General features: G+C 49.3%; 1 protein-coding gene across 1 annotated transcript in view; it reads right to left on the bottom strand.

The window, feature by feature from the left end:
• Positions 1-23,065, bottom strand: part of LOC119535309 (plexin-A4) — a 175,457-nt gene that overhangs the window by 77,701 nt on the left and 74,691 nt on the right. The window contains exons 4-8 of the mRNA XM_037837742.1: positions 18,884-19,007; positions 18,119-18,272; positions 16,791-16,890; positions 14,063-14,177; positions 3,731-3,931 (exon numbers count right to left, since the gene is read on the bottom strand). Of these exons, the coding sequence (XP_037693670.1) occupies positions 3,731-3,931; positions 14,063-14,177; positions 16,791-16,890; positions 18,119-18,272; positions 18,884-19,007 (694 nt within the window). The remainder of the gene's footprint in view (positions 1-3,730; positions 3,932-14,062; positions 14,178-16,790; positions 16,891-18,118; positions 18,273-18,883; positions 19,008-23,065) is intronic.

Raw genomic sequence — 23,065 nt, 5'->3', positions numbered from 1 at the left:
GCCAGGTGCCCCTTGTGACCATACCTGCCTGATGGCCAGAGACTGGGAGGTGGATGCCCAGCACTGTTAGGAGCAGCACTTGACGTTTCCCTGCAGCCTGGGTCTAATGTAGGTCACTAATACCCATGGTTGCTCCCCCACCCCTGCTCCAGACTGTGAGCCTGCACTGTTTTCCTGGGCTGCATGACTGGCCCAGGACCTGTTCCCAGATAGTGTCCCCAGCGACCATGCTCACACTGCGCTTTCCTGATTCCTCCTTCCCTTCTCTGTTCTCCTTTGAGACCTCACTATCCCACCTCCTTCTGCTATCATAAGCCCAGGGGTTTTTCTGTAGCATCCTTCTGCTCTCCTCCTCCCCATTCCAGGGAGCTCTGGGATTTAGGAAATGAAACAATAGTTACTCTGCTTCTGTACAATCCTGTTTGAGCAATCAGAACCTTCCCAGAGACAAGACCCAAGCTGGGGTATAAAGTGCTCAGTTGCTATTTTTTGCTTGACCTTTGATTAGAGGGTGTGCCACAAAAAAGGGTTCAAGTTCTGAATTTGCTACTTACTTGCTGTGTGACTTGGGCATGGCCACTTGCCCTCTCTGGGCCTCAGCATTCCTGTCTGTAATAGGATTAAGCAGACACTCTCTGGTGCCTATTCCTGCCCTGGTGGTATGTTGTTTTCTATAACTGTGGTAGGAGAGGCTTGCCCCTGGTTATGGCCCCAGAGATTCTTTAAGGAAATCACACGATGGCAAGGAGCATCCTGGCCCAGATCAGTGCTTAAACCAGGATCCCCCTGTCCCCCATAAAAAGCTCCTGGAAAGAGTTAAAGCTGAGCCTTCCTGAACTGCCTGGCTATCCTCACTGGTGATTCCAGCAGGTCCTGCTAGTTAGAGGAGACCCTTCTATATTCTACTGCTTATGGGGTACCTCTTCGGTTGCCTCAGTTTCTCAGACTTTAAAATGGTAGAAAAACAAATTTTCCCATCACTGTCATTACTACGGATGTTGAGGAAATTAAAGGTCATGAAGGCAAAATAGGCTGAGCTGCTTTGGGAGCTGCCCGGGAGCACCCAGGACTGGTTCATGGAGGGTGAGGAGGCCAAAGGCCCCACTCCTAACTCCAGGAGGCCATTTCTCAAAGGCAGCTATAAGTGGGGGAGTATGGTGGGTTTAGCATGAGCCATCCTCAACTCCTGGAGGCAAGGGTTGGGGGATGAGCTGGGAACTTAAAAGTCATGTCCTCTCCCTGGTGGATAAGAGCTTTGGGCTCCAGGCCTCTGGCCCAGGGCCGTGTGTGTGCACCATGGCTTTCCACCGTCAGAGGGCCAGCTGATTGGGCAGTGCCACCTTTCACCCCTGCTGAGGGCTTGGGGCCCATGTGGGCTGGAAGCAGACTTCATCATTGGGTACATGGGGCACCAGCATTATAGATGTGAAATTCCCAAGTGATTTCATAAAACCCAAGAATTCAACATCAGATGGACAGATGCCACGCTGGAGCCCAGTGGTCCCCTTCCTCCTCCCGCAGGCCCTGATGGGGGGCAGCACCAGGCACAGTGAGGGGACCAGGTGTTGGGGGAGGAGACCTGGCTCTCTCCTGCCTCACCCTTGCCCACCTGCCTGCTGAGTTCAGTGTGTGCTCATGGCACCCGGAAGCTCATTTTTTTGCTCCCCCATTGGTGTAGTTCTCTGTGTTGATTAAAGGGCTCATTCAGTCAGGCAGTTCTCTGGCCTGGGATATGCTGAGGACATTTAAACACAATCTACTTCCAATTCCGGCAGTAAATAGCATGGCAGCAAGTCCAAGCCAGCTTCTTGACAGCGAAAGTTAGTCCCCAAGCACAGACCGAGTTCTGACCAAGGGGTTTACAGGATTAACTCATGCTATTATTTGGGGTACTTTCATCTATTTAACAGAGTCAGCCAAAGCCTGGGGTGCTGTGGCCCAGACCCGTGGAGAATGCACCCTTCTCTAAGCACCTGAGGGCTCATACACCAGCCATGCTGGGCACCCTCCTCCTTTTGGGGCTGGAGCCCTGGGGCAGCGTCTCCAAGGAAACGAGGTCTTTTCTCCTGGGTCTGAAATCCCTCCATGCCTTCCGATGGCTCAGATGTGGGACCCAGGCTTTCTCTTCCCACATGGACTTTCTTTCTTTAGGGAGAAAACGTGTTAACCAAGCCCTTGGGACTAGTCTGCTTGCCTCAGGATTTATGAGGGAGTATGAGGTGTTTAATATCCCCTTTGCTTGCAAGTTCAATCTGGAGCACTGAAGAAATCAGAAAAATAGCTTGGCAGCCAGAGGAGCGGGGAGATGTACAAACGGGGAGCTGTGGGGAGCCACATGGAGTTGCAAAGGTTTTGAGATCAATTCCCAATTCAAAACCTGCCATGCTAAGTGACCTTGGGCATGTGCATGGCTGTCTCTTAGCTCCATTCATCCCTCAACTGTTTCCTGTAAGAAGAGCAGTTTCCTCCCATCGAGTCCTTTGTCTAGGACCCTCCTGGTCCTACACGATAAGCCCAAATATAGTCACTGTGTATAAATAGCCGGGAGCAACTGGATGGACAGATGGGAGGCAGTGTGACATAGGAGGAGACCCAGAAGCTGGCCCCAGCCCTGCCACTCCCTGTGTGACCCTGACAATGTCACTTACCTTCTCAGCTGAAGCAGGTTACCCCAAAGTGAAAGGAATGTCGGCTTCCGGGCCCAACCACTTCTCAGCACAGGCCCCTGTAAGTCCCACCCATGAGTCTAATTTTGCATTTATTACATTTCATTCCTTACCCTAAAGAGGATCCCTTGAATTGTATAAACTTCTGACCCCACAAATCTACATCTGCTCTGCTTCTGGGCCTCTATTTTCTCTCTTGTACAATGAAGAAAAGCTTTAAGGTTTCTCACAGCTTGAGCATGTTATGAGTCTATAAGTCTAATGTTCTTCTCTGAGCATCTGGGTGCATGTACATAAACCCATAAAGAGAATGAAAGAGACCAGGGCAGTAACTAGGAATGGAGCAAGTCAAGGAAAGGAGCAAAGTAGGTAGGAAAGGCGAGGTGCAGTTAGGGTGTAACATGTGGTTACACAGGACTAAGGAAGACAGCTGCCGACTTGTTAGTAGAGCATGGACTTAATGCAGCCTTTCTAGAAACTGGGGAGGGCTCACGCTGACCTAACTAGTGTACTCCTGGCCAGCCCTCCTGGTCGGTGGTTCCTTTTTGCTGATGCCCGGTCTGCCTTGGGAAGCCAGCCTTCCATGAAACTGCCTTTCTGTCAGTTTGAAGGCAATAGGCCTTTGTGGACTCAAATGAGGCACTCAGGCCAGACCCGGTAGGAAGGCAGGGCTTAGAGCTTCCAGAGGTTCTCTCAGGAAGGAGAATGGGCGTGGCACATCCTGCAAACACATCTGCTCACAAACAGGGCTCAGTGGCCCTATGGCTGTGTCCACAAACCCTTCTCACCACAGCCCCTGTTTTGGGAAGACCATCATCATATCCACAACACGGCTACAACTGTGGCCAAACAGAACCTAGCACCCGGTGGACACGGGTGTTAAGAGACTGGGGTGGATGAGCAAGTTTGGGGGAAGCAGTCAAGCAGGGAGCTGAACAGTTCTGTGGGCATCTGGGAAAGCCCTGCAGAACTGAGCTGAAGTGGCTCTCGGAAAAGAACCACAAGGGGCTAGGGAAGGCGCTTGGGCCACCAGGAGGTGGACGGGATGGGACGGGGTGACTCACGGAGGTGTTCTGGCACTGCACGCTGGAGCTGTTGAAGCGCAGGGCCGGCACCCGCTGCTCACTGCCCTGGATGTTGAGGATGCATTCGTACCCACGCTGCCCTGACTGAGGCTGGGGCAGGTTCTTGGCCTTCAGAGTGATGGGCTTGATCACTTCCACGGGCACCAGGATCTTGTCCACTCGCAGGAGCTGGGGGCAGTCCTGGGGACAGGGAGCACAGGTCAGGTTGGGGAGTGGGGGAGCCCAAGGTGTGGGGAGCCCTTCCAGGTATATCCCAGGTGTTGGCCCTGCCCTGCCCTCCCAAGGATGCATCACAGATGCACATGCCCATGTCTGCCTTAGAGACCTGATGGTCCTCGGCCTTCTTGTCCACCCCTAGTTGCTGTTGGGGAAGGAATGGGATGGAGAAATCCAGAATCCCAGAGTCACCATCTTGAAGACACGCCTCACTGAGGCTGTTTCCTCACCCTCTTCAGATTCCAACTTCAATGCTTTGCTCTGTGCACTCCAGATTCTCAGATATTTCTTGTTTTTATTTTTATTATTTTAAAGCATGGTTTCCTCCCAGAACCCTCTCCTACCCTAGGCAGAGACAGACCTGCTGGCTGGGTATTCCATTTTGGACTGAGCATCTCTTTGCTTCAGTTGCAGATTGCAAAGGGTTGGGACAGATGGGCCCATGTGAGAAGCTCCCCAGAGAGGCAGAGCCATGGACTGTGGCTCTAAACATGAGTCTAGACCACAGCGGAGGGGCCAGGAGGGCCTGTGATATGTGGGCTGGGTCTGGAATTTGGGCATGTTCTGGGGTGTGCCAAGGGACCTTTCTAATTCAGAAGCTTCTGACTGAGCCCTGGGGATGGCCTGATCTCAGGGCAGATACACAGTGAACTCCTTCTATGTGCTGACAATGAGCATCTTATCCCTGGAGCTAAGTGGGGACCATAGACCTTTGGAGATGGAGGGAGTGAATCACTGTCTAGGGAGGGCTGGGGTGAAAATGGGGTTAGAGATAGGAGTATGGGTGCTCTGCCCAATTGAGAGGTGAAGCTGGTATGTTGCTGGGTTCTCAAGAGCTGGCAGGGGAGAGCCAGTGTTCCTGGGTCTGGCTGGCATGGGAAGGTGTGAGGCCAAGCAAGGTGGCAGGCAGGTCCCACTGTCCACAGAGATCCCTCTCTCCAGCGGGGAAGGTGTGCCAAAACATGGTTCCTGGCAGGTTGCATCAATGCATGGCATGCACATCCTTCCTGAGGATGCTTTGGCATGGTTCATAGCTGACTCTTGGCAGAGGCTGCTCAACCCCAACCCCAGCAATCATCCTCAGCGGAGTAAAGCAGAAAGGTAGCCATGGGGTAATGGCAGATGAGCGGCATCCCAGGCAATCAGGTGATTGGTGGCTGTCCTGCCTAAATCCCCCATCTCTCTCCCTCAAGCAAATGTGGGCCAAATAGATCCCACTACCACTGAAAGCACAGTGATAACCAGAGTAGAGCCCTGTATCCTGAAGAACTGAGGTCTAGGACCACTGAGCTCCTGAGTAGCTAGGGATCCCTGAGTATATCACATTCCACTTTGAGACTCAACTTCACTATCTGTCAGTTGGGTGGGATTCCAAGCTCTAACCAGTTATGGCTCCATGAGTTGGGGTGGTCATCCTCTCTGTCCTTCCTGATCATCTGACAAGAACAGAGGAGGCAAAAGGAGGCAGGGGAAATGGAAACAGGAAAGGGAGAGAGACAGAGGCAGAAAGGGAGAGAAAGGAAGCCAACAGGAAGGGAGGGGCCAGGGCAAGAGTGGCGTCGACAGGTGGGCCAGCAGGGGAGCCTTGCTTAGGGACAGCACCCCAGTGCATTGAACTAACCCCTCCACATCTCCTCCAGAATGGCCACCCCTTATCCAGAGGGGCAGCTAAAAGAGGGGAGCAATGAGACAAGCTGTCAGGAGGGGAGAAAGGGCCACTGACACACATGGAGGCCTCCACCCTAACCGTGCTTGGAGCCCAGAGACCTTGCAGCATCCACATGGGGAGAAAGTCTCAGCAACTCCATCCTGTGCCCTGCCTTGGCTGGCACCACAGCCCCCCTGCTACAGCAAGATGGAATGTGGGGACATGTAGATGAGAGAAGAGGCATGATTTGTGAAAATGACAAAGCTCTGGGCTGGAGTGAGAGGTAGGTGATGTTGGAGTATAGGGAGAGGAGGTCTACGAAAAGTGGTGACTTGTGAGCCAAAGGGTCCAGGCCACCTGTCCTGACTCTACCCCTCCCTCTACTGGAGGTCTGTGACAACCTTCCCTCCCCATAAAGTGTGAACACGTCTGATCTTCCCTCCTGCTACCTCCATGTAAGGGAGCTGTGTCTATGGATTTGGAGTAAGAGCCAAGAAGTGCTGGAACTCTTCCCTCCATCTCCTACGTCAAAATGTTGCCACCAAGAAGGACTCTGCAGTCTGAGGATCACCTGAACCAATCTAATGGACCCCTTCCACTTCACAAAGGAGAAACTGAGGTAGGGAGAGGAGAAATAATGGTTCAGCGTCAGCAGATGAGTGGACAACTGAACAACACAGATGCCAACACGTCTGAGTTACCATCTTTTTTCCCCTATAACTAAAGAGGTAAGTTCCTACTGGCCAGGACCAGCTCAGGGCAGGGCCTTCAGGCAGCATGGATCTCCCTGAGACCCGCAGGACTGCAAAACCCTCCGGAGGTGGGCTGCAAGCTTCCCCGGGGTGGGACTGGTTCTAGGCCAGGACGTGGGCAGAAGCACAAGCCTTTCTCACTTCTCCTGTAAGATCCTCACTCAGGCTTGTTCTGAGTTCTCTAATGAGTCCTGATTGCCAGTGGCCCCATAAAAGCCTAGTTTGCATATAAAAAGGTTGGCGGCTTGAGAACAAGTTCATTAATAATAATTGGAGAGGCCCAGGGCTGGGCTGGGCACATTTTCTTTTGATGGCACTGCTGATTGACCCCAGTGTCCCTCCTAACTGAAATGTAAAATGGCATTTTCTCCTAGGTGACAAGGCAGGAAGGGACCATTTCCACCACCCTGCCCCTTCCTCCAACCCCATCTTTCCAGATGCGGACCAGCCTTCTCCTGAAAGTCCGGGTACAAAATCATCTATAAATCTGATACCCATGGGAAATTCCAGAGAAACTTCCATGTTTCTCCACTGCTCTGTCTGAGCCCCGGTTTTGGAGCAGTTCTGTCATGGCCACAGACCTTTGTCCCCGTCTTTGAGGTTCCCCTCCCCTGACTGGGGAATCACAGAACTAGAGAATCAGTCTATGTTCCTCCAACTAGTTCCACAGTCTGGAAAAGTGCTCTAATCGTTGCTTTGTTTAAGTATAAAGTGGAGATTAAAAACTCCTCCTCCAAAGGACCGTTTTGAGGGATGCTGTGAACTAACGCGCATGAACTATCTGGCACAGAACCAGCAAGCATCCGACAAATGCTTGTTCTTCCCTCCTCTTTTCCCCTAGCTCAGGCTGAGCCTTTGTCCCTCAATGACTCCCTTTTTCTACCTCATTCCCAAAGGGCCCATCTCCCCTGTTCTTGCCTCTATGCACTTTTCCATAGATACCTCATCAGCCCCCACTGTCTAGCTCATTCCACCCTTCTAAACTCCCAATCTTATCTTGAGCCTGACTAATTTACACAGCTCCAGGTGCTCTGAACACAAGGAGACAGGCAGGGAGGTCCCAGTTCAGTCCATTGCTTCCCGAACAGCAATCCCCTCTTCTGGGAGGTGACACCCTGAAGCTGCATGTCGCCTGTGCGCTGAGATAGGAGATCCACCAGGCAACCGTGGGGGGCTTGGACGAGTCCCTCAAGCCCTCTAGGTCTCCTCCTCCACGAAACTAAGAGGTTCGATCGGATTAGATGAGTTTTATGGTCCCGATTCTATTACTAACCCAATAGATAACCTGTGTACATCATTATGTAATCTTTTTGACACTCGGTTTTCCCATCTCCAAAATGGGGATCACAATACCTTCTCAACTAGCTTAAAGTATGGCATTCAGAATACCAACCCACCAAACGAGTGCTGGAGGGGCTGGGGTGGTAGGGAGATTTGCGGGGAAGGCTGGCCTATGAAAATGGTTATTTTCCAACCAATAGGGAATTATTTTAATGTTTTCATAGCTGGTGTGTTGCAACTGGCTCTGGTTTTAAGAAACTATGGGTGACACTGATATGATTCTAGTTAACACGGTACAAGATTAGCCCAGTGCACGCTGTACCACCTCCATCATCTTACACGTTTTTCCATGTTCTCTGGTTTCATAGCAAAACAGATGGGATCACTCCCTTGTTCCAGATGAAGAAACTAAGGACACTATTTACCTCTTCAGGGCCCACAGGGATGATGACCACAATATTTTCACCAGCTCATTTTACTGATTTTTGTCCACAGATGATCATCCAGCCCCCAGACAGAATTCTTCAAAAACATTCCACTCTTCTCTTGACAGGGAGGATATTTCTCTAAGCTATCATTTGAAAGGGGCCAGCTCTTGGAGAATGGAAAACACCTGCATTTAACAAGATTACCTGGAGATAAATGCATATAATAAGAATCAGACTCCCTCTGAGGCTGTTGCCCTGTGGCTGTATTCTGCAGTTGTAAGAATGGACTGAGGGTGGGGAGTGGCAGTGGCTTGAGGTGCAAGAAAATATTTAATGGCTTGGCATCGGGAGGTGGCTCCAGGTCAACTGTCTAGCCATGTGCACATATTAGACTCCATTTAAATGCATACAAAAGTAAAGATAACTGCTAATTGCAGGGAGCAGGAACACAAAGTTAAAGTCTTAAAGTGAGAAAGATGCCTTTCAGTCTACTTCGTCCAGTATATCAGTGGGGGCTTCATAGAGACGTTTCATTGCATATTTAAATAATTGAACAAGGGCATAAAGAATGCTGCGGAGCTGGGAGGGAAACAGGCTGCCTTCAGGGCTGGTGCTGCCTGGGAGGGGGTTGGTAGGCCCATGAATTTACAGCCCCTGGTGTGTTTACAAGATGAGGGCTCTAACTCTCCCAGTTGTTACAGCAAGATTGAGGGAAGGTGAAACTCTAGGGGAGATCTGGGGTGGCTGCAGCACCTGGGGTCAGCTAAGGAAAAAGTGACTGGCAGGTCACCCTTCCTTCCCCATGTCAAGCCAGCTCTTGCCCCAACCAACCCACCAAATTTACACTCACCGTCTCATTCCCAATACAAAAATGCAACGCACCATATATTTTCTTGCTGTTCCTTAAGTTTATAATTCCATTAGCATGATCTATGATGGGCTGGTTCATGGAGAGAGCAAAGTAATAATACAGAAAAGGAAATACCCATAACCTTAAGGGGGTTAGGCAGACAGGCTTGAGTTAGGGGGCTGATGGAAAGTGCAATTGCCTGGAGAAATTGCAACCCAGTAATGGAATGAATACCTGGAAGGTGGGGTGGGAGGACATGGATTGAAGCAAGTTCAATCCATGTGGCTTTGGCTTTGTTTTCTCAAAGGAGGATGTAGGACATCGTAAGGGTGACTTTGTGTGTTTGGTTGCATCTCAGGAATGGTTCCCCTGGCCTGATTTCCTTCTGGTGTCACGTGGTAAATGCCCTGGCCTGCTCCTGTCTCAGGGAAAGGGGCTTATTTCAGCACTGGGGCAAGGAGCGGGGCAGGGACTGGAACCTTTCTGGCCAAGAGGACTTGACCATTAGGATCACCGGGTTTCACGACACCAGTCCTGCTGTGGATTTCTTCTCAGGTGCATTGGGGATAGGGTAGTAGGAGATGTTGGGAGAAACTTTGAATTGAAGCACTTTTTGAAATAAAATAGAATTCATTTCATCTCCTCTGATCTTAGAACTGTTCTCTGGAGTTGTCCTCTCTGAGCTTGTACACCTGCAGGCCAGATGTGCTTTGCACTCCTCACAAAGACAATCCAGTCTGGTGCCTGGAGACCAGCGCTTCAGCAGCTGCACGCTTCACTTTTAAGTTTAGATGAGAGTAACAGCAAAATAGTCCACGGAGGACAAGTTTGTGGTCATTGGATTTGCTTTTCTATGGAAGTTTGTCTTTGTTCCCCCAGAATCACCATCAAGTGCGTGGGCCGGTTGGGGAGGTTCAGGTCACCATGGGAAGAGCCTGGGGATTCCAAAGCCACTTGGGGACCACTGGCTCTTCCAGCTCGGAAAGGCGAGGGCATGACTCTGTCAGTTCCGGCTCCAGTGAAAGGCCATGCCATTGGGCAAGAAGGAGTCTCAGCAGATAGTGGGAGACCAGGACGGAGGTTAGGATGCTGTCATCCCATTTTGGCTTCACCTCGCCTCTCCCCTCACCTCTCCTCTCCCTCCTCTGTTTGCTACCCAGGATTGGGCAGCTGATCTAACGATTCAGTGTTATTATCATGATGCCACCATTATTTGAAACAAAATCATTCCTTGTAACTGGAATATAGTTACTATAAACAACATATGTTATTGGGCATTCTATTTCTAATAATTGTAATTATGCTAGCATTCCTGCCATTAATACAGTAACAAGAACTGACCAGTTCTCTATTTCAGACCAATAACTCCACCTGAATACATTCTTTGTTTGGAAAAAAAGGAGGTAATTCAACATCCCTGGTGACAGTCAACAAAGCCAATGTTGAAACTGAAAAACGCACAGATGAAAGCCTTTCTGGGGATACAAGATGGTGTTGTGGAGATGAAAAGCCACCTGGCAGCCTCACTCTTGGCTAACAAAAGGACCCTGTCTGCACCCCCACACACAAAGGTTAAAAGGAAATGAAAACCAGGAGCATCTAGAGAAATCACCCAGGCTTGGGCCTTGACTTCATTCCAAGAGGGGGCTGGGCTCGGACATCTAGAAGAGCTGCAGGCCCTGAGGCTGAGTATGAATCAGCCCTTTGGGTTAATCTGGGAGACCGGAACCCTGACTTTACACTCACCTATAGTACAGCATCTTGGACATGGACTTCTCTTAGGTGCTTTTCAGCTTAATCCTACTTACAATTACAGACTCTTAGAGATCATACAGAACAATGGGCCCAGTCTACAGATAGCAAAAGTCCTAAGTTAAGTGATTCAGGGCATGTGCTGTCTTGTAGACTTTTAAATGCCCTGCATATGGCAAATGCTCAGGAATTGTGTAATGAACAATGAACCATGGCATTGTAGCAAAAACTTCAGATGTAATACACTCAGATACTAAATCAGAGAGGGGACACATGTCTAATGCTACATAAAATCACAAAATCACCTTTCTAATGTGGATCTTCCTTTGTTCCTCCTCCTACCTCTTCCTAGAGGAAAAAATCTAGGGAAAAATAAAGAAACACCACCACCACAACAAAAATCACCATATTTCCATTAGTACCAAAGGGTTTGCTTTTAAGCTTTGAGGACATTTACTTCCTTCCACTGCCACAAATAGCTGCAGCCAGTCCATTCTTCAGGCAAGATGCTGCCACAATAACCATCACGAGCTGGTCAACCCTGACTTCTCTTCTATGTTCATATTCAAAATCACCTTAGTTGTGAGCTGGGTAGAATGCAAGCTCCAAGCTTGCACAAGGAAGTGCACCCTTAGAGAGCTTCCTTCTCTTAGAATAAATAAGCTTTCAAGAAAAAGAGGAGCCAAAGTTAATTCCATTCTATCCAATGATATGATGAGGGAGGCACAGGTGGTTCCAAATTGCCTTGGAGGCCCTCCCTGAAATGGCCTGTCGGGCTCACAATAACACGGCTTATGGGAAATGAAAAGACTTGAAGGGCAGAAACAAGCAGTCGCCCAGCCCACCTCCATGTCCCTCTCTCATTCCTCTGGGACCTTTCCTTTCTCAGGGGCTCTGGCATCAAATCCTCTGAGATGCTGTGAAGCCTTTGCCGTCCCAGGTACACAGGGGTTCTGTGCCTGGCTTGCAATCTGGACAATTGAAGGCATCATTCTTCTATAAGGATTCCTGAATTGCACTGGGAAGCACCATGTGCTTTTTTTTCTCCCTCTCTTCTAGTTCTTTTTTCCTCTTTCTGAGCAGCAGATGCAAGCTCCTTTCATATATATAAAAGAAAGAAACTTGGGACATGAGGAGCAAACAAGAAAGAAAAAGCAGAAATTTGAAAACCTACTTCAAGGTAATTAAATGATTAGGAGCCTTTGAAATCCACCAGATAAGCTCAATTGTTTTTGCTTTCATTTCATTCTTTGGGCCTCTCCACACATAAAACCTCTGCCAGATACACTAGCCCGGAAAGTGGAGAGAGGCTGAAAACCTCTTTGTCTCTGCTCCCATCAAGTTACTTGCAGGTTTCAGACAAAAACAAGAAGAGTTTGCTTCCTGGGCCCCTGGGCCCTGGCCTTGGTGGGTCAGCTAGCCCTTCTGCTCCTGACTCCATGCCCCAAAATACAGGCCTGGGACTGGGGAGACTGGATAGATTTTTATAAGGGTCTTTGTGCCAAGGGTGTGTCCTTTGGCTGTCTGCCCCATGCCTGCCCTATCACCTTTATAGCCATCCCTTCTTAGTTAAAGAAAAGTAGAGAATTGACTCATAAACATTAGGTTCATGTTCCTTCTTAAAGCCAAAATGGAACCTCTTTCCTTTCATTCCTTATAAAGGGACGATCTAGGTCTGGATTTCCTTTCCTGATTATGAATCTGGAGTAGCCCATTCCAGCTCTAGCCAGACGCTGCTAGAGAGGAGACGGACTGCCTTGGTGGCCAGTTCCTCCCCTCACTCAGGATCATTCCCTCCCCCAACAGCCTCACCATCTCTTGCCTCTACCTCTAAGATAAGCTGCTCTGCCCACTCTCCATCTATAGGACTTAGCCATCAGTGCTGGACAAAATGGGATTTGGGGCATGGATTTTCTAGGATTACTAGGCATAGGTGAGTCATTTCCCCCCTGGTGTAGGGGAGCCCAGTGGAGCAGGTGTTGGTAGCATCTAAGTGGGGTGTACCTCGCTCTTCACCCTCAGAGACAAGCCAGCTTCCCTCCTGCCATTAAAGATTTGGCCAAAATTAGGTCCTCTAGTGTGGCGCAAGTATGGGGGAAGGGACCGAGGGCACCATGCTGGGTCTCTCTGTTCCTGAGACGTCCTTCCTGTTCCCTAAATAGCCTCGCGCTCCCTGCACCAGGACAGTGTCCTGCTCTCACAGCTGCAGGGACTGCTGCATGGTCACAGCACTTGTGTGGGTGTGCAAAGGGGGACTGGAGTAGGGTGCAGGGATGGGGAAGAAATGTGGGGGGCTGTGTGGGAGGGTGGGGGTGTGGATGCTGGATCCTGCTGAAGTCGCATGTTGGCGGAGAGAGTGCAGGCCGGGCTGCTGGCTCTGCCCCTGTGGGGAAAGTGTTATGGCATTGCCAGAGCGACCAGTGGGGTCCAACCAACACGACCGCTTTACATTTTTGTGTCTTTCCATTCTAAATAACAGCATTTTAAAGCAAACACCCTGTACAGAACTACTGGCCACATGGTGCAAGTCACACTGTTGGTGCAAGCAACACAATGCTTGAACAATGCACTTTTCCAAAGTGATTTTTGTGCCTGTTATCTTTGAGGCCCTTGCCCACAAACTTAAATTCTAAGAGAGGAAACAATATAAGCAGAAAATATTTTTATGATGATGAATCATTTTCAAAGATAACAAAAATCAGGAGGCAATAGAAATACAATGTCTTAGCCAAGGACACCGAACTCTCTCAGTGAGCTTCAAACTTGGATTGGCATCAGGATCACTCACAGGAGGGCCTGGGAACTGCAGATTGCAGAGTCCCGCCCCCAGAATTTGGCAGGCAGTTGGTCCGGGTGCAGCTTGAAACTTTGCATTTCTAACTAGTTCTCAGATTGCTGCTGGCCCAGAATGACACTTTGAGGACCACTTCTCAGGCTAATCAGTTGACCATTCTTTTATCCTTGTTCCTCTTTCCCTTTACTCAACTTGTCCTCTTTGATCTTAAATCTTCTCTGCGGACCCTTCACCTACTAATCCCCAGTGCTCAAGGAGGAGCCTGTGCACAGTCCCCTGTGTGCTTAAAATTGTTTCTAGGACACACACCTCCCTGTGATTGTTTTAGAACTCATCTGGCCCATGGAAGAACCTCCCTGCTGGAGTGCCTAGAATTCGCTCCAGCCCTTCTCTGTAATTCAACCTCCAGGGCTGATCCAACACTCTTTGCTTGTTTATGGCTTACATGCAATTACCTCCGAAGAGCCAGGGTTGGGGAGGAAGGGGTGGTCCTGCGGAATTTGCCTTTGGTTTCTCTTCTTAAGGGATCGTCTTCCTTTGTTCCCTGCCCGCAGCAAGCTGGCACTCTGCTCTAGTTGCTGGGGACCTACCTCTGGCAGCTTCACTCGGCCTTCTTGGAAGGAGCACGTCTTGGGGTCATGGGTGCAGACATGCCGATATTTACACCAGTGGCAGCGGTATGGACTCTCCACACAGGACAGGCACCTGGACACAGAGGAGGAAGGGTCACAAATCATAGAACCTGGGTGAACCCAAACCAGAGGGCTTAAGTCTCCAAGGTCTTTTCTAGCATGAAGAGAAACCATCCTCAAATACCATTGCTCAGGAAGAGCAGATTTTACACAAATCTCTCCCCTTTGTCTCTAGGCTCTCAGGAAGCCAATCATCTCTGGCCTTGTGCCCTCTCCCTCCCCTCATGCATGTAGCTGACAGCACCAGCCACCCAGGGCCTGGTCAGCCCCCCTCCACCTCCACAGGCTGGCATCCTCCTGTGATAAAGAGGGGACCAATAAGCTCTGGAGTAGAGGGCCTGCCAGAGTTAGAGCAAAGGAAAATTTGAGTTTTAATTCAAACTGACCCCAAAGTCTCAGCTGTCAAGGACCCACATGGACCCACCCTGGCAGAGCAAGCTCTCTCAGTACTCTGGGCTTCTCTGTGGCTGACTGCTCCACTTCCACCCCCTACCTCCAGGAAGCAAAGACAACTTTATTTTAAAAACCCAACACAGCTCCCCTTCCCCACAGGATAAAAGCCAAATGCCTTGCCACACAAACAAAGCCCTTTCTCATGCCTAAGCCCACCCTCACTCTTCTTGTCAACATGGTTGGTCACTCCGCCATGAGCAGGCCATGCTCTGCTCACATGCTGTTCCCCTATCTGCAGTGCTCCTTTCCCTGCCTTTCTCCTGGCCAACTCTTCCTTGCTCTTTGACCAAAGGAGAGTTGGTTGATCACATTGGGCCCTTCTCCCACTAATTTCTCTCTCTCTCTCTTTTTATGTCTCTATGACAGCACCAGCCATGCTGTATTATATTTCATTCATTTGTCCAGGTTTTTTCACTGGTCCTGGAGCCATGGACTTCTTGAGTGACTGAGTCTTTGTTGTACAAATTTGACTCTTCCCTGACTAATAAGTAGTACATTGTCTCACACGTAGCAGATGCTTAAAATCATTTTATTGACTGAATGGGCATTTCACACATGATTTCATTTACCTACTCTGCTTTCCCAGAAGGCAAGAGGGGAGTGAGAGATCAGGCCACTAAGTGGTAAAGCCACAGGCAACTCCAGGGCGAGAAGAAGGAAGAGAATCCCAGTGCCCAGGTAACTCATTTTTGGTCAGGAGACCTGTCTGCCTCCTTAACTGAGGTGCCAAAGAGAGCCAAGCTCTGGACTCACAGCTGCTGTAACCAAGTAGACAGATCCTAAAACACCAGCGTAAAGCACCCACCGCCACCCCACCCCTTAGCCACCAAATGTCTTTGGTCATATAAACCAGCTTCTCCTGAACGGAGAGGAAAATAGAACTGCATGTTAAAGCAAGCAGGGCTTTTTGAGATCAGATCCTTTGGTTTTCAAACTGTGCTTTGTGGAACCCTGGGGTTTCCATGGAGCTCCCTTGGAGACAATGTGAGGAGATGGGTTGGGTTCCTGGAAAGTGGGGTTCCAGGCCTCCTACATCCTCAGAATAGCAACTACTTCCATCTATTTCGCATTTTGGGCTTTCACATCATTTCAGTTGAAGAAAGGTTTCTTTGGTGAAAAAAGGCCTGCAATCTCCATTCAAGTCCAATTTATAGAGGAAATACTCTATAAATTCAAGACTCAATTTATAGAGGAAATAATAATATATAATAGCAAAAACTTGAGCAGTGCTTAAACTATGGGCCAAACATAGTTCTGAGTGCTATACTTACAGTAGCTCTTTTAACCCTCTGGCCATCCTGTGAAGATAAGCAGGACTGATGTGCCACCAATATAGTGTCCCAGCCAGAATCTGCTCTGATGGGACAGTGCCCGTGCTATGCCGGTTGTTAAATATTTTGGATGACATCCCTGGAAGGAGTGCTACAATTTCCTCATCTTTATAGAGAAAACTGGAACATGATACATTTAGTTAAGTTTCCAGCTAGTCCTACGCCAGAGCCTGAACCACTGCCCTCTCTGCCTTCCCTGTCGTTCCTTGGGAAGTGGAAACTTAAGTAATATGGAGCCAGAACCCTAGTCAGGCTTTCTAATGCCCCTGGTGAGAGCCCACCCACCCCGGACCTTTCTTCCTCCCTCTGACACTCACCATCCTGAGTCCTGAGCCAGCCTGCTGGGGCGGTGGAGAGCTGAGCATTCTGGTCAGTTGTTAAACCACCTGTTGTCCCCTGGACACACATGGGGGCCTCTCTCCCAGTTCAGACTTCTCTGACTCTGGGTGTTAGCTGTTCTGTTCTTCAGGAGACAGGCACCCCTACCCCCTAACAGATGGTGGGACACTCAATCAAGTTAGAAAGATTTATGCCAGAGAAGATGTATGGGCTAGGGATTTGGAGATCCCTACTCCATAGGTTCTCACTCACTGTTCATTCTATTCTCTTTCCATTAACCCTGTGGGTACCAGAGGTACCCTGACTCCTTCTGGGGGTGAATGAGGCCTTCTTACCAAGCCTCTCCAGAGCCTCTAGATAGTGACTCCTTGGGAACTGTGTCGGGGGGAGGGGGTTTTTTATCTCTGGATGCACCATTGAAAGAGAATCCACTCTAATGCAACCTTGTTCTGCCGACCTTGACCCCAGGAATAGGTTGCTGAGTGAGGCTGGGGGCCACTTACGAATTATGGACGCTGCAGTTGTAGAAAACAAAGCTGGTGCTGGCAAAGGTCATGCCCGTCTCCTTAGACTTGAGCTGCAGCTGTACAACATGGTGGTCTCCTGTGGGGCAGAGCCAGTTGAGAGCGAGGGAAGGAGGCCAAGGCATCAAGTCAGGGTCTCAATGAGAGTAAGGCACCCTGGGAAAGGGAGCCTGCTCTCCCACAGATGTTCTCAGCTTGGACAGGGCCCTAACTCAGCAGGCCCAGCCCCCAGACACCCTTGAGAACAGCTGCAGTGGGTGCGTTCTAGTCTATTCCTCCTTCTGCATTGTATCACCTATACCCACAATTTTCTCAGCTCCCCCCATGTATGTGCACACACACAGATGCACACACACACACTCAACAGGTATCCACATATCTAAATGTGCCTTCACAGGGATGATGTGCAAGCCAGAGTCACAGAATTACAAACACCCCGGGAGGAACAGGTATGCAGACTCTCAGCAATGCTGCCACAAAGGGAGCAAGAGGTCTTACACATATGTGCATGCAAACACCCACATGGGCTCATTGCCCATCTCCATATAGAGAGACCCCGTTCTGACGCCCCCTCCTCTGGTGGGCTCAGGGTTCCCCTGGGGTGGGAGTCCCTGGAATCTTCAGCTGGTATGAGGGTGCAGCTGGGGCCCATGTTTAATTCACAGCCCTGACCCCAGCCCCCCACTTCCAGCCTTGGTCTCTGCCTTCCCTGAGAACCTCATAAATCAATCAGCTCCAAACAAATGTGACAAGCCCAAATGGGAGGGACAACATGGAATCAGTCTGCCAGGCCAGGCCTGTCCTTTGCTAGCACTGAGCCTCTGTCTACCTCCCTCCACACCCACCATGGTGCAGCTGCCCACTAACAATGGGAGGCAGAGGTCCAGGGCCAGAGCCTGACCTGTCTGAAGAGAGGGAAAGAAGTCAGGTGACCCGAGTGCCCCCATTCCTGCCCCTGACCTCCTCCCCTTCTTCAAGCCATACCTCTCCCACTCCAGTACAACCTCTGAACTCAACCTGGCTCTGATACTGTCTCCCAGCCTTGCCCCTCTACCTGTCCTCTCTGCAGCTGCTCCTCCCTCAGGATGAAGTTGACTTACCTGGGGCTGAGATAGAAGGGTTTCTACAGTCAGTTCCAAAGGTCATGGGGAGGGGGGGTACTTTTTCCCCTTCTGCCTGTAACATACCCAAAAACCCACATCCCTTCCTTTGACCCTTCCTTGCTTGCAGACTCCAGACTCCCTCGGTTCTCCTGATACATCCAGAGGAAGGATGTGCCACCCAGCCTGGCCTCCCGGGATGCTCACCGTTCTCCGTGATTATCCGGGGCACTTCCTTGGCTGCAGGGGAGTAGCACTGGATCTGATTGCCGACCACCAGCCCATCCATCTCTGACAGGTCCTCAAAGGTGCAGTTGACGCCAGCTGACAGCTCTGGGACATTATACGTCTCCAGCACCAGCTGTGAACAGTTGGGCAGGGGGAGAGAGAGGAGGAGGGAGGAAAAAGGAAGGGTGTGGAATAAAGGAAGAAAGAGGGAGAGAAAGAGAGATCAGAGGAAAAGAAAAGAGGAAAATAAGAGGCAATATTAACATCGAGGAGAGAGCCAGTTTATTACAAAGCGGTACAGAGAAGGGGTTGGATGCAAAGAGAGAAAAGAAACTTCCTGCAGAACCTGAATGGATTTTACTCCAGGGCATGTGAATGTTTAGGGGATTTGTGAGGAGAGTGTTTGGCAGGACTAAGCAAGCACCTTTTCTATTACTCCCAATTTTTCTCATTTTACAGATGAAGATATCTAAAAAATATCACACTCTGTCTTCACCACTCTTTTGCTCATTTTCGGTATCATCGTTTTCCCTTTCTTCCCATTATGCACGTAGTCCCTTTCCAATATTTCCTGTTCACACCCTCCTCTTCCATCCCCAATGGACACTTGTTCTCTAGCATTCCCCAGCACTGCTCTAGAGCTGCTTCTGCTGACCAGGCCTGGCCTGAGGGGGCCTCGGGTTGAGGATCTCTTTGGAGGGAGGCTCTTTCCTGCACCTCTGGGCCCTGCCCCGTGACCCTTACCAGCACATTATACTGAGAGACGGAGATGTTGTTGGGATGGACCGTGAGCCGGACGCATTGCTTCATCTCTGAGGCAAACCTGCGGGGCTCCCTGGACCGCTCACATCGCTCCTTGCGGGTACACCTGGGGAGGACATACCAACAGGTTACTCGGGAGAAAGTCGCTTGATCCAGCAGGGGCCCGGCACTGAGGTCAGGCGTCTCCAGCCGCTTTCAAGATGTCTTGACCAGGATGTGTCCAAACTTAACATGTCCAAAACAGATCTCACTTCCTTGTCCTCCAATATGCCCAAACTTGGAAAATATGGTAGTTCCAACCACCAGTTGCCTAACGCAGAAACTTGAGTCATCCTAAAACCCTTCACCTCCCATCACTCTCCTATAAAGAGGTGCTAAGTCCTGTCTATTCTACTTCTCCAGCCATCTTCAGCAATTGCCATTGTCCTACCCTCCTTTGGCAAACTAAGACTTGTTCCTTCCATAAATAAAATATACTCTTTCAGGCTTCCTTATCTTTGAACATGCCATTTCTTCTGTCTGGACTGCCCTCTCTTCACTCACTTTTCCACCCGCATGCCTTCCAGACATGGTTCAACTACCCATCACCTGCAAAACCAGGCAGATTAAGAGCTTCCTTTTCATGGCCTCATAGCACTTTGGAGTTTCCCATACTCTAGAACTTTTTAGAGTCTGTGACAATTATTGGGCTAAGTGCAGTCCTCTCCTACCAAGTGTAAGCTTCTCAAAGAAGAAACTGTCTGAGTCAATTTGGAATCCCCTGTATCTGTCATGTCCTAGCAGTCAGAAAAGAAATGTGACTGGTAGAAGGGAGGGAAAGGAAAGTTCAAAGAAGTATAGTATGTAGCTAAAAGCATGGACTCTGCAGCCAGACTGCCATGGATTGAAATTTCAGGCACATTGTAACTGCTATATAAGGTTTGCTAATATTGTTTAATGCCCTGTATTGGGCAAGGTCTGTGTCACAGGTGAACTGAAGCCAGTGTGATTTGGGATCTTACAGTCTTATTTCATGAAGACTTGTGAAAGATGCACATAAAAAGCATGTATATAACCCAAATGCAGAAATAAAATATAGGAGAAGGTATTTAAGTTCTGATGTTAAGAGAAGGTATTTAAGTTCTGATGTTGGGGCCATGACTATCCCTTTCTTACAATGGAATTTACTGCATGGAAGTATCTGAGTTTCAGGAAACAGTACTTAATCCGAGTCAGATAAGCCATGTGAATCAGGAGCTTCACTGAGTCATCATTATTTGGAAACTTTGGACCAATTCTGCCATGGGGTAAGGGAAAGCATTCTCCTCAGAGGGACAAGTTGAGATAAGATGGAACAGGGAAATCACTCTTGAGTTGCTGATTTCTTTTGGTTAAAGAGAAAAGACTTGTAGAGGAAGGATGATGTTGGGAGCTGCTTCAGAGCAGGAGGGGGCTATGGACAAGGAGTGTAGAAAAGAACACAGCAGCCAAGGATGTGGAGCTCACGTGGGGCAGGAGATGAGGGAGAGAGCAGACAGATGTGGTGGGGGAAAGGAGATGGGGAAAGAGAGGGACCTGGGCACCCTGACCTGATTTTGGTGTAACTCTCAGGCTCAGAGGAAAGCTGTGGGGGCCTCTGGGTGAAAGTCTCTCCTCCCTGTTGCAGGGAAAAGTCACCTGGGCCTCAGTGGGACGGATGGCCTGGCAATGGGGAGCCTGTGAGGAAGATTTAGCAAAAGAAGGGAAAAATCACTGAAGGCCATAGGCTAAAGCTGCCCCTCAGGAAAAGGGAGATCAGTGGTCAGAAAGGAAGACCTTAGAGCAGAGTGGATGTGTAATCCGAAAGTAAAGATGATCCTGAATACGCCAATCCTGGCTACTAGTTAATGGGTTCTTATGAGGCACTATCATTTAAGCCTCACAGTGATACCCTGAGGAAACTGCAGAGGAGGGTGGTCAAGTAACTTCCTGTGTCACCACTTACTCAGAGAGGGCCAGAAAACCCTAGAATCTGCACTGTAGCCACTGTGCTCCACCTCCTTGAAACTTCCTTGCTGCAGGCTAAACCCATTTTCCTTGCCAACTCTTCTCTTCATGTACTTGATGGCAATTAAAAAATTTCCCTTCAATCTTCCTCTCTAGGCAAAATCACTTTTTTTTTTTTTTAAACCTTCTACTGTGATGCCATTTGAACTTTTTGGATAAAGATGGATTCTCCAGGACCCTTCTGGGAAACCTCATCCCGGGAATTAAAGGTCAGACAGGAGTTTGGTCATCTCTGTCGTGTTCCCTGGCTGCTCTAGCAGATCCGTGGCAACAGTAGCATCTCCCTAGAAGTCTTGGGAGTTAATTTCCCAGGCCAGCTCCTCGGGGAGGACTCCATTACCTTCAGCCATTAAGCTAATGTTATGGACTTTCCCAGGGTGTCTGCACTGACATCGCTATTCATAGTGTTATTACTCCCATTAACAGCGGAGCCAGAGAGCTGGCACGACCTTAAATTATTCACTGGCTCCTCAACTTTGAAGTTCCTATTTCCAAGAGCAATCAGTAGGGTCTGAAAAATGCCTTTGATTAAATTATGAAGAGGAAAAATGAGACTGCTTCTAGGCCAAACATCACCTGGAGTCACCAAATAGAAATTCAGATAGGAAAGAGAAGACACCATCTCTCTCCCAGGGGGTACAAAGGCACTTGGTTGGGGACTCTCAGAAGATGTTTCATCTGCATTGTTTGCAGCTTCTGGGCTTATGAGGCTGCATCTTGCCATTGCAAAACAACCACTCGTCACCTCCCCCCAGATCTAAGTCTTTCCAGGGAACCCATCTATAGCTTACAATTTTAAACATCCCATCTGTATAATCTCTAGCTCACACTAAGCCTCTAATAAATGTTAGCTATTAGTTCAATCCCATCTCTTCTCTGCCTTCCTCATCCAACCCCTCCAAGCTGCGGCTGAGGCAGAAGTAGAGATTTTCTCCAAGACTTGCCCATAGGCAAATCAAAATCAAAAAGGGATGGTTGCAGCAGTTTTCCTCTTAATGAGGGAGGGGAAGCCCCAGAGGCCAGAAGGGAGAAAAGATGGAAAGAGTGGTATGGGTTAAAACTTTGCTTTCCTAATAGCTGCCAAAGGGTATTGAGAACTCAACTATGTTAGTGAAGAGTCAAGTTTAAGGTCAGTGCTAGTGATGTTTTGACATTTCTACCATCCCTCAGGGCCCTTGATGGTGGAGGCTGCAAATGTGGAAAAGTACAGACAATTGACCTTAAAAGTGATGGGATAATGGAGGGGAAAGAATGAATTCCTTCTGATTTCTTATGGGGTCTGTCAGGTAATGGCCTGCTGCTTTTCTAGGACTATGATTTCCTCTTAGCCAGACAAGAGCTGGAAAATGTGCAAAGGGTTAATTCACGATGGCTGGGGGGCCAGCTTCAATGTTCCCTGCAAAGGAGTTCCAAGTACTTCCTAAAGCATTTCCTTTCACTCCGATGTAAAGCACCACTGAGGTGAAGGACGCTCCATCCATTTCTCAGGCAGGAAAACTGGGGTTCATAAGGACTCAAAGAGTGTACGTTATGTGATGTTGAGTTTCCAGAAACCTATCCCTACTGTCACCATTGCCGCCTCTGCCCCCAAACACAGACCTGATTATGGACAGCAGGAAGCAGGTCCAAGAAGACACTCCAGGCCCCTAGAGTCCACAGTTGCTCCCCCTAACCTCCGCTTACCTCCCCACCTCATTCTACCTTCTCTGCAGTTCAGCCCTTCTCGTTGTGAGTTCAGAGGGGCTAAAAGCCATGGGAAGAAAGACCCTGGGCCCCTCAGAAGAGGTTATTATACAAGTCAGTGGTTCCAGTGAGATTATCCTCTCTAATGAAGCAGCTACCTCTGCCTTCCCCTAAGCCTGAACTTCACTGCTGGTAAATTCCCAGCCAAGTGGAAAATTAGAAGGCAGAGGAATGGAGGGAGGAAGGGGGTGAGGGAGAGGGAGAGAAGCTGTGATTAAGCCCTCTAGAAATTAATTCCTAAATACAGTGATAGATACATGAACTCTCAGTGCTGCTGGCCAGACAAACAAATTTCAATTTGGAAATAGGGCTCTCTGTGAGGTCGGCCCAGGCAAGACTCCAAGCTGGAGGGGTGGTTGCTCTTCTGTCTCCCCAGGCCCTCCAGCCTGGGCTCAC

Source organism: Choloepus didactylus, chromosome 5 (assembly GCF_015220235.1).
Source record: "Choloepus didactylus isolate mChoDid1 chromosome 5, mChoDid1.pri, whole genome shotgun sequence".
In the NCBI taxonomy this organism is placed as follows: domain Eukaryota; kingdom Metazoa; phylum Chordata; class Mammalia; order Pilosa; family Megalonychidae; genus Choloepus; species Choloepus didactylus.
The sequence above is the reverse complement of the archived record's forward strand: the minus strand, read 5'-3'. Positions and strand labels throughout refer to the sequence as shown.